Source organism: Lytechinus pictus, chromosome 11 (assembly GCF_037042905.1).
Source record: "Lytechinus pictus isolate F3 Inbred chromosome 11, Lp3.0, whole genome shotgun sequence".
Taxonomy (NCBI): Eukaryota; Metazoa; Echinodermata; class Echinoidea; order Temnopleuroida; family Toxopneustidae; genus Lytechinus; species Lytechinus pictus.
The window spans coordinates 31089980-31102200 of record NC_087255.1 but is presented as its reverse complement, the minus strand read 5'-3'; the positions used below and the strand labels follow the sequence as shown (position 1 = coordinate 31102200).

At 35.1% G+C, this 12221-nt stretch overlaps 1 protein-coding gene across 2 annotated transcripts in view; it reads right to left on the bottom strand.

Moving 5' to 3' along the window:
* Nucleotides 1-12221, bottom strand: part of LOC129272125 (proteasome adapter and scaffold protein ECM29-like) — a 45779-nt gene that overhangs the window by 9800 nt on the left and 23758 nt on the right. For both annotated transcript variants that reach the window (XM_064106337.1, XM_064106338.1), the window contains exons 24-37: nt 11660-11774; nt 10795-10909; nt 10274-10345; nt 9184-9301; nt 8330-8500; nt 7090-7169; nt 5784-5889; nt 5069-5116; nt 3683-3801; nt 3134-3296; nt 2486-2545; nt 1455-1544; nt 636-702; nt 157-248 (exon numbers count right to left, since the gene is read on the bottom strand). In XM_064106337.1, the coding sequence (XP_063962407.1) occupies nt 157-248; nt 636-702; nt 1455-1544; nt 2486-2545; nt 3134-3296; nt 3683-3801; nt 5069-5116; nt 5784-5889; nt 7090-7169; nt 8330-8500; nt 9184-9301; nt 10274-10345; nt 10795-10909; nt 11660-11774 (1416 nt within the window). The remainder of the gene's footprint in view (nt 1-156; nt 249-635; nt 703-1454; nt 1545-2485; nt 2546-3133; nt 3297-3682; nt 3802-5068; nt 5117-5783; nt 5890-7089; nt 7170-8329; nt 8501-9183; nt 9302-10273; nt 10346-10794; nt 10910-11659; nt 11775-12221) is intronic.

The window sequence follows — 12221 nt, the reverse complement described above, 5'->3', positions numbered from 1 at the left end:
ATCACAATAGACAACATTTCTTTCCCTATAATCTCTCATTAATCACACTTTTCCCTCCCCTTAACTTTAATTCCTAAAAAAGAAAGAAAGAAAAAAAACATGCCAACATCTGTTGAGCAGCAAGCTTGAAATCACCCAATATCATGATCAACATACCTTAATAAGATTTCCTATTGCAGATGCATTGAGTTTCCTAACAGCCATACTCTTATCATTCAGGCCAGAGAGCAAGGATGACAACAGCTTGCCTGGAAGGTGAGGACAAAAGGAAAATGGTCTTTAAAAGAATATATCAATATTGGGAAACTGAAGACATGCATCAGTTTTAGGAAGAGCATTTAATCTGAGTATATTTTCTAAATGAATAGAAGTACAAAATGGAAGGGAAAGATGTTGTGATTATAATAATGAGGATGATGAAGATGATGACGATGATGTTTATTATCTTACTGCTGTTGTTGTGATAACTCCTATAATAATAATGATCACAGAAATTATACTACTGATTCTTCAAATTATGATGATGATACTGATATTCACATAGGATCAAAATAACTTGAAAATACCTTCTCAATTACAAATGGAAAAGTAACTTTTTTCAGTCACCCCCTCCCTAATCTGTCAATTCCACTTACCTGCATGTGGTGTTAGATCTTGGGGACACTGATTACTTAGCAGAATCAAGAAATTGGCGCAACCAGCCTACAAAATGAATCAAAAACAAAATTAAACTTAACAATATAAAAGTAAAGTAACCAAGAATCAAACAGAGAAGGAAACAAATAGAGCTGAGAAAAAATGCTTAATACTTGATATGTTCAACTTGTACTTGTATTAGAGCATAGTGCACGAATGACCACAAGCAAAAATTACAGGAAGCTAAAATCCTTTCAAAGAGATCACTTTAATTTCATTTGTGTTCTATTCTTTCTCTAATTTGCTCTGAACCTGAAAAGATGAATATGATTTAGAAAGGGTTTTAGACAGGTGCATAAAACATGTGTAGCAAAGCTATATAGAAATAAAGATTGTCCATATTCATTTTAAAAATCTCATACAATTTGCAAGAACAAGTGACATTCTCATAGAATTGATTACATTAACCCTAGGTAAACTTGAATCAAACTGTTGTAAAGTGCTGTATTGATAAGTACTGATTTCAATACTTTCTATTTGCAGTCCCATATATTCATGTTTGTGTACTATTCCAGCCAGGTGTTGGGTCTTTTATCAAGCAATAAAACATAGCAGCGTACATGTGCTTATCTGTGTTGGTGATCTTCAGAGTGATCATTTTTCAGAAAATAGATTCCATGTCTTGAATTGTTAAATCTATCTAAATGAACCATTATAGATCCAGATATAGGAGACCATTACCCTTGATTTTCAAGACTTTCCCACAAAAACATTATCAAACTTTGAATGTAATTATGAGATAGAAGTTGAAATCTTACCTTGGTTCCCACGCCAATACCACTTCGTATAAGGTCGTTGACCCTAGGAGCTAGTTCATTGAGGACATTTGAATCTACATATTGCACACACTGAAAGAAGAATGAGATAAAGTAAACAAAACCTTGAATCTTAAATATACATTAAATGAGAAAGAGAAAAGTGACATAACTTATCTCTGTAGTGCTGTTCAGGTTCTTTCAAAGAAATGACGACTACTTTGATTGTTTAAATAAGCTGTACAAACATCAGACACTACTCAGAATATGGGATTACTTTTATCTCCTAGAATGGATATTAATAATAATAGTGATATCTTATTGAGCGCACACACCGTCCAGAGACGCTCATGGCGCTAGCGCAGCAACAGTTCCTTTGGATACAAATATTTTATACACGTATATATCATAAACAACTACAAATATAGATGTAAATAGAAATCTTAAATCGCTACAAGTAACATCCTGCATCATCACCACTGAAATTCCCAGCTACATCCTTGTGGGGCCTGGTGCCCTTGTGCTTGCTGCCCCGTTTGCCGACAATTTATGCCGACAATATTCCCATACAAACAAGGTATATACATGTATATAATGTACTTTGATTACAAAAATCACTTGTTTTGTCTATAAAGAAATTGGAAGATTGAAAGGAAAGACACTGAGCTGGATTCCTGTAATTAAAACAGGATTCCTAAGCAGATTACCAATCTCTCATTGTGTTGTCTATGCAAAAATTGAAAGATTCAGAAAGGGAAAGGTTGACTAATTGACAGCTTCCAATTTCTGAATGTTAACAAAAAACCCTATGACACTTTGTTAGCAGAGCATCATGGTAAAAAAAGAAATACACTACTATTATAATAATAGTATTTTTATTTATATAGCGCACGTATCCACCTTGTTAGGTGCTCAAGGCACTCCTATATTACCCCGGCTAAGCTATTATATTCACACTACTAATAAAAACAGAATGGGGGTTTGATACAGCAGAACCAAAGGGCATAAAGTGTTAGAAATTTGAGGCTGCTTACCATTCTAATAGTTTCCATCATTGGAGATGATTTACTTGCATCTATCCGAGCAACGTCAAGCTGTTGAAAGAAGAAGAATATAAAATAGATTTTTAAAACAACATGTTCTTGACATGAAAATTTAGTTTCATAAGCAGTCATCTTATCATTTGGTGTTAGACCAAGTGGGAATTAGACAAAATACTTAGAGCCCGACTAGTAATTAATGAAAATGGTAATTGGACTAAATGGCAATTAGACCAGATGCTTAGTGGACGAACTGGTTGTTGATGAACAAGGGTTAGACCATGTGGGATTAAACCAAATGGAAAGTAGAAAAAATTATAATATAATAATATGCAACATTTACATACTGTAGTGCTTACAAAGTTTCCAAGTGCTGCATACTGTAAACCAGGCTTTAGCACGGCTACCCTGATCAGTCGCTTGAGCATTCAAGGAATTTCTTCCTACCAGGTACCAATTTACTACACCTTGACGGAAAGTGGCAAATGTAGATAAATGCCTTGCCAAAGGACGAGAGTGCTGCGGTGGGGTTTGAACCCCAGACTTTGTGGTTCAAAGTGAGGAGGCTCATCCAATGAGCCACGATACCTCTCCAAAGAGGGTGTAGGCCAATCGGCAAAAGATCATATGAGCTATAATAACCTTTTCTTGTGCGTCTTTATCATTGCCTACATGAAGACTGATGTAGTTCATGACTTGGGGTTCTAAACCACTGAGTGCTTCGAGGAGGGCTGTTACTAGCTGGGGTATGTGAGGCTTGATGGAGTCTCCTGCATTCTTACTCATTGCTACCAATGTTGAAAGACTGTGATAGTGATGGGTTGAAGGAAAGAAAGAGGAGGTGGAAGAGAAGAGAGGGGAAGGAGGAAACAAGGAACAACAAGGTTAAAAATAAGTTTCACCAAAATAAAGAGTGATAAGGGGGACAAATTATTGGGGGGGGGGGGATTTTTCAATATATAAATACTGTTGAATAAAGAGCTAAATGTCAAACCAATAGCCTTGCATATAAATACATCTACAAAGTGTGTCAGACTTAAATATTGGAGATCCCCATTTCTAAATTGTTCCTAAAAATCCCCCCCCCCCATGGTTAACCCATTGCATAAGGAAATTGGGTGCCTCATGATCAAAAGCTATGTGAATTACAATATCCAGTAGACAGCACTGAGGTTTAATCAAGATACACACCTGAAAGTTCTGACCTCCTGGACTCTACTTGGGAGACCCTTGAAGAGGCAAGGAAGAACCAATGATATTGCTCGTTGACCTATTTTACCGTAGTTGATATCACACATCTTAACACACACCTGGTAAATGATATGATAGGGTGGAGAGACAAATAAAAAAGAATTACATTTTTTAAAAGGAAGAACCAAAGACATTGCTTGTTGACCTATTTTACCGTAGTTGATATCATCACACATCTTAACACACACCTGGTAATTGATATTGTAGGATGGAGAGATAAATAAAAAAGAAATAATTACATTTTCTAAAGGAAGAACCAAAGATATCACCTGTTGATTTATTTTACCATTGTTGATTTCACACATCTTAACACACACCTGGTAAATGATATGGTAGGGTGGAGAGACAAATAAAAATGAAAGAATTACAATTTTTTTATAGGAAGAACCAAAGACATTGCTTGTTGACCGATTTTACCTTAGTTGATATTACACATCTTAACACACAAGAAAAATTAAAAAATGATATATCATGATACTTTTTCATATCAGTACACATATCAAGCATAATTAGTAAATGTTGGGGCAGAGTGAAGAGACATAAAGAAAGAATGCAAAGTTGCCATAATCATAATTCCTTTATTCATTTAAGAAGCTGGCACCAGATTAGAAGACCCTCACGCTAATAGCTGAGCTTACCACACTTCCTGACTTTCTGTCGTGTTGGGATCGGTAATTATAATTTAGGGAAGCGTAATGATGAAACTTTGGAGAAAGTTATACAGTTCAAAATCACAAAGTATTTAATCATCAATATTCAGCTACAGTTCGAAGTACATGAAGATTCAGATATCATAGGAGACGATGAATATAAAATAATTTAGAAGTATCAGATTGAGATTCGGAGTGAAGTTAAAATAATATTCGATGGACGTCTAAGTCTTGAAGTCAGTCAGTCTCTATGGATGAGTGTTGGTCTAGTATTCTATCGTTGAATTCTATAATCAAGAAGTCTTATTTATATAATTAATTTTGGGGGTGTAACAATTAAAGGTGGGAGTGATCTAGACTTGATCTGATTGGTCTACAGGTAACTGTCTATCAAATTTTCTCTAGTATAAGGGGTGTGGTGATGCTCTGTGCAAGTGACTGGGGCTGGAAGTGTGAGTCATACTTCTTCCTTGAAGTTAGCTGACGTTACTGAGGGTTGGTCTTTTTGGTCAAGGCTTAGGAGTTAAATGGTATTGGGGGTTTGAGAATTCTTAGATGACATTGGGGGAGTTTGTAAACAAGTGAAGGTGAATGACTGAAAGGATAAGAGGAAGTTAAATACATACTACATAACATTACTTAGAATTTTTAAGATTTTGCAATCCAGCAATCTTACCTTACTGAGAGATCTACATGCTGCTTCTGCTGCTTTCCTAACAGATTCCTGTAAAACAATGTTTCAGATATGAGACTGAGAACCAATTTTATTGAATCCCAAGAATTGCAATTCCACATGTTCAGGGATCAAACTAAGAATCAAAACCATTTTACATGATAAGGACAACATTTAAATATATCATTTTTTCAAATAATAAAATACAGAAGTAATAGTGTCTCTCATTTTCATATCATCCTGCTGCTTATAAATGTTTTGTAAAAATGAGTTAAACTTTGAAATGTCATACTTTTTCTTATTTCACATCCAATTTTGATGAAATGTTCAGCTTGATCTCTTTTAAAGGACCAAGTCAACTTTACAAAACTTATATCCTCTGAAGAAGGCATTACAAATCTGGTTGATCATCAATAGAACATAAATGTTGTACCTTGATGAGAAGTTTCTTGATAAAGTTAGTTACCAGAGTGAATGGATCTACGAGAAGTAGCAGGGTGTTTAAACAGCCAGAGTGGTTTACAATTGTAATTGTGACAAACACGACAATTAGTTTAAAGTGGGTTTGGGTTGCTTTTTTAAAATCATACTAGCCTTATTATGTACAGACACAATGCAAACATTTGTATTCATGATTGTTAATAGGTTTAAGTTGGGACTCTCAAACTCCCGATTGGGGGTCAATAAATTTTAATAAAATCTTATCTAATTTTATTACCTTGATGTCATCAAGAACCAAGAAGCATTTCTCCCAGAGCTCTGGCAGAGACTCAACAACGTCATCTACATTCCTTCCTCTCAGGAGATCACTCAGAGCTAAACAACTATGGATCAAGAGATGGATCGAGAACATCATGCTCATATTGTATTACAAAAACCACATTGATTAATTCCTGTCACACTTATTTTTCTTTAAAAAACCCAAAATATATGCACTTCACAATGCATAAAAAGAAATATAGATATCATATGAATTCTGCAAATTTAAACAAGAAAGTAATTAGAAAAAAAGTAAACTAAAGATTAACAAGTGGAATGTTTCTTGCCGTCTCACCTGCATCACGCGATTCAATATAGCAGCAGTGCTGATTTTGAAAACTACTATAACTCGCACAAGATGTTCAGTGATACTTGGTTACTCTTATTTCCACGTTTTATGAACTAGACCAATACACTTATAGAGATATGATGGCAATTCAACGAATACCCCCAACGTGGCCAAAGTTCTTTGACCTTACATGACCTTTGACCTTGATCATGTGACCTGAAACTCGCACAGGATGTTCAGTGATACTTGATTACTATTATGTCCAAGTTTTATGAACTAGACCAACACACTTTCAAATTTATGGCTGTAATTCAACAAATACCCCAATTTGGCCAAAGTTCATTGACCCTAAATGACCTTTGACCTTGATCATGTGACCTGAAACTTGCACAGGATGTTCAGTAATACTTGATTACTATTATGTCCAAGTTTCATGAATCAGATCCATAAACTTTCAAAGTTATGATGGTAATTCAACAGATACCCCCAATTCGGCCAAAGTTCATTGACCCTAAATGACCTTTGACCTTGGTCATGTGACGTGAAACTCATGCAGGATGTTCAGTGATACTTGATTAACCTTATGTATAAGTTTCATGAACTAGGTCCATATATTTTCTAAGTTATGATGACATTTCAAAAACTTAACCTTAGGTTAAGATTTTGATGTTGATTCCCCCAACATGGTCTAAGTTCATTGACCCTAAATGACCTTTGACCTTGGTCATGTGACATGAAACTCAGGCAGGATGTTCAGTAATACTTGATTAACCTTATGGCCAAGTTTCATGAACTAGGTCCATATACTTTCTAAGTTATGCTGTCATTTCAAAAACTTAACCTCAGGTTAAGATTTGGTGTTGACGCCGCCGCCGTCGGAAAAGCGGCGCCTATAGTCTCACTCTGCTATGCAGGTGAGACAAAAATTGATGAAATCAATTTGTATTATATTGATGATTGATAACCATTCTCTTACCTAGATTCTCTATTCCTCCACATACTGCTTGTGATATTGGTTAAGAGATCATCAATTATCTCCTTCAAGTATATGTCCATCTAGAAATATTCCAAAGGCAAGATATAAAAATAATAAAGGTCAAGCTCACCCTGAAATTTGATTTATTTGAAATGAAAAAAAACCCAAAAAACTAAAGACAGGAAACAATAAAGAAAAGTTCATCATAAGTTGATACAAATTTAAAATATACATTGGCCGATTTTTACCAGAACTCTAAAATGATAATTTCATTTGTCTGCTTTCATTAAAAATAACTTAGTGTCAGACTGGACTCCCAATTTAATATAGTAAAAACCAGCAAGGGTTAGCTACATTTGCTACTACCTCACATCCACTTCATCACTTGATATTTGTCTCATTTATATTATTTAGTGACTTGTGAGTCCTGATTCCTGATTTTTAGCCATTTTATGTACTTATCCAAATGGAGGAATCTAAATGGAAAAATTCACATTTTTGTAGCCATTATTTAACAAGGGCTACAAAACCGCTAAAAATTGCTATAAAAGAGAGAACAATCCACTACAAAGGGCTACTACCAGCAAGTTGATCCTTGTAAAAATCCTGAGCATCAAACTGTGAGACATAATTTTTTTATTGCCTAATGCACAGGTGTAGTATTGTTTCAACCTCTAACACAAAGATTTCTCTCTTGATAACAATCTTTACAAACAAGACCCAGTTCATGAAATGTCCTCAGGGGCCCGTTTCATAAAACTTGTTATAATAACAAATTAGCAATAACAGTTTAAAGCTATTGAAATCATTAAGTTTGATTGGCTGATAGTAAACTTGGTATAGGCGGAGTGACGTCACATCCGACGACAGCACTGACCTTAGTGCGATGAAAACAAAGTACAAGAAACACAATGAAATAATGTCGGAAACAGCAATAAAATTTCAACTTCCAGATAAGGAAATGGGTAAACTCGATTATCACAACGTTCAGCACAAAGTATGAATGCGATGTATTTGTATTATCAGGGAGTTGGGATCCCAACTCCCTGGTATTATGCATTGTAGGCATGCTAAAACGCCGCGCTGCTGTACGGTTGCTAGTGCATTGTTTTCATCGGCCGGTCAGTCGCTAGGGCTCGAGATTAAAAATGCCCAGATGTTCGCCCCAGCCTATAATAAAATGTGTTTGTTATTAAAGCAAGTCTTTATGAAACATTCTCAGGCATTGTATAACACTTACCACAGTTTTATTATCCTTGAGGACGTTAGCCCAGATACCTGTCATAGCTGCCCTGACTGAACCGTTGGGGTCATAGAGGTAACGGAAAAGCTTAGGAACAATCTGAGAAAGATATGGCTTCAACTGCTCTCCAGCCTGTGCTGCGATGGTGCCAAAACCAAAGGCTGCCCCCTAGTGGTAAAAAAAAATCAATAAATAACCATGACTGACATTTATAGCAAGATCATGATCATTTGGTTTTCACTGCCATTTTTGAACTCAACTTTGTTTAATATTGGCTACATCATGATCAAATAATCTTGACTGATAATTCTGTGCTCATCTGTCTAAAGGTCCACAGAGCACATAGTGATTCACTAGATGCACAATCAAATAATGTTGATTGCCAATATTGCACTCACTTATAGTGATCCACATAATTTACTGATTGTCTAGATCATGATCAAATAATCTTGATTGCCAATTCTGCATTAATCTTTAAAAAAATCCTCATTCACTGTGATTGTTGACATTATGATCAAATAATGTTGATTGCCAATTCTACATTCAACTTCCTAGACGTCCACATAGCATTATGATTGACTAGATCATGATCAAACAATATTGATTGCCAATTCTGCACTCACCTTTCTATATGTCCACATAGCATCATGGTTGGCTAGATCATGATCAAACAATGATGATTGCCCATTCTACACTCAACTTCCTAGACGTCCACATAGCATTATGATTGACTAGATCATGATCAAACAAGGTTGATTGCCCATTCTACACTCAACTTCCTAGACGTCCACATAGCATTATGATTGACTAGATCATGATCAAACAAGCTTGATTGCCAATTCTACACTCACCTTCCTAGATGTCCACATAGCGTTGTGATTGGCTAGATGCATGAACTTGTAGATGAGATCCGGTTGATTGAGATCTGATGCCAAGGAACATAACTCTCGATAGGTGGACAAACCTCCTCTGTAAAATACAAAAAAAAAGTAAATAGAATAAGCAAGGAATACAGTGAGATGTACTGCATGAGATCATAAAGTGGTAAATCTGGGTCCTATTAAAAAAAAAAATTAAAACAACAAAATTGCGATTACACTTAAATGCTAATAAAAATTGTGTTATTGGATCAGAATACTGTAACAATGCTTATTGCTTGATTGTAGGGCTCATTATTAATTACAATGTTTCTAATATGGAGTAAAGCATATAAATCACTGATTACTATAGCAGAGCTGCCAAGTTGTATTTTGCATTTTCAGTATTCTTATCCCCCAAAATCAGTATTTTGACAAAAATATCAGTATTTTTACCGTGTGAGATAAATATGCAGACCTGCCAACCTCTGGGAATGAAAAACTGTATTCTGTGATAAAAAAACCTGTATTTTTCCCAAATAAAGTGTATTTCATAATAAAATGCTTGGCGCACTCGCCATCGCGGCGCTCAAGCTGCATGCAAGCTAAAATGCGCACTGCTCTTGCATATGAAAAAAAAAAACATTAAAACATGTGTATATCTTCACCCTGGTTTTAACAAAATGATTGAAAAAAAATATAAGTTACCTGAAATAACATTGATCTAATAACCATATTTGTGTACGTTTTATGAAATAGAGACATATAGAGATTACTTTTCTCAATAAATTATGATTTAGTAATCACATATTTTTCAAAGAAAAAACGTACTGCCGTATTTTGGTTGCAAAAACGTACTAAATACGGCTAGAACGTACTGGTTGGCAGGTCTGCTATAGCTTTGTGTAACAGGCCCCTGGTAATAAATTCCTTTTTTGTAATTGAAAAGGATTTTATTACATGAGACCTACCAACTAGTGTTTATTCCCATGAAAATGAATAAAGTATAAAAACAAATATCAAATAATGGAATCATCAAACTAGTAATTAGGCTGATTTCATCAACATAAGAGTGAATACTTACCCTTCAGGATTAGCGCCAAGGGTGCCCTCTTCAAACACCTTTGTGTCTGCCGTCACATTCTTCTTGGTGGATCTAAAAGGTAGAAGTGTCAGGTGAAAGCAATTTGTTTTAACCAAAAATCAAATGCATGGGTTAATATAATTTTCAACGAGCCTCTCTGCTAGAATAAAACGGATAAATAAATAAATAAACAAATAAATCAACACATAAATCAACAAATAAATCATACAGATGGATGTATATTTTCAAGTAGATATTATATTCAAGAAATATTGTGAATGAAGACCTTTGCAAACTGAAATAAAAAAAAAAGGGGGAAACAACATCCTTGCTGCATCACTTTAACAAACATCTATTTTTTGGTAGAGATAAAAATTTAAGATTATAATAATTGATTCAGTTTATTTGTATGTAAGCCTGCAGTCAGAAAAGGCCACTTAAAGGACGAAAAGGTACATGAACTTTAAAGTAAAAGTAGACCATTGCTAAAATGTAAACATAAGAAGCGAAAAAGTTCTAACCTTTTACCAGTAGCTAGTGTATCCACTAGTGTATTGACCATGGCCTTCTTTTCCTCCTCGCTGCTTTGCTCATAGACGACACTCAGACCTTTGGATGCTACATCCTGGGTAAACGCTGCATAATTTGAAAAGTACACCATTAAGGTTTGCCCCTCGTGACATAGCAATCGCAATGTCTGCAATGCAGTAGGAAATCTATAGTGCTGGTTGATATTTCATTCCACTGTTAGTCAAATATCTCCAGCAAAATATCGCCTATAACATGATATATCGCCGGGACTGAACATTCATTAAATGCGTTCATTATGAGCTGCAATTCTGTGAGAGCAGGAGAGAGGTTCTGTACTTTTCAAAATCGACATTATTTTGGTCATATGTCACTGTGATACATTAACATAATCATAAAACCATTATGGAATTTTCAATATCTTTTCAATATTTCATTAATATCGAAATAACACCCAGCACTAGAAATCAACATGACATTACATGACCCTTTTCAGTCTCTGGCACCTTTTGACACCAAACTCATGATATCATGGCACATGGTTCTGAAGTTGATAACATTTTATAATTGCATATCAGACCCAAAACTCCAAGGATATACAAAATGTGTTAATCCTACTGTGAAATGTTGAAAAAAATTTTTATGAAAAGGAATGAAAAGATATTATGAGTTTAGAAAATGATTTCAATTAATTCTTTGTTACATTATTGATGGGAAAAAAAAAGATTAATCCTTTTATTCCAAAGGAGTATGGACTAAAATTCTTGAGTCTGCAATTAAATTGAACTTAATTATGATAGTACAAACCACTGCAGTCTATTTACAGCTACCAATGGCTTCTCTAAGACTTTCTCTTACCACTATTTTCAGAAAGCATATCAATGAAAGCTGCTTGAACAGCCACCAGACGTTTCTGCAAGGACGGGTGACTACCACACTTCTTGGCTACCGACAGCAACCAGAAACATGAAGCCTGTGGGTAGAACACAAGTCAAAATAATCATGGATTCTCATCCTGGCTGTAAAAGGGCTGAATATAAACATTTACCCAGAATTGTATTCATCGACCCATGCTGAATATGATACATGAAATTGTCCAGACAGCTGTAACAGGGTCAAGCAATGAATGATAAAACTGCATAGCACCAGAAATAGGATTCAACAAATTTATTCTGCTCAGAACCAACTAGAGTAAAAGTTACAGCATTTGTAATTGGGGAAAATGTATGGGGTAATTTTAAATAAAGATTTTATAAAAAGATCTTTACTTTGGGCTATAAACATTAATAAAAGGTCTAGGTCTTCTTCTAATGCAGGAAATACATGAAGGTGACGGGCAATTTCGCCCTCATGACAGCCAAAATCACCTCTAAAATTTGCAAAATGAAACGCTTCGGGGCAAAGTTACCCCAATGTCTGC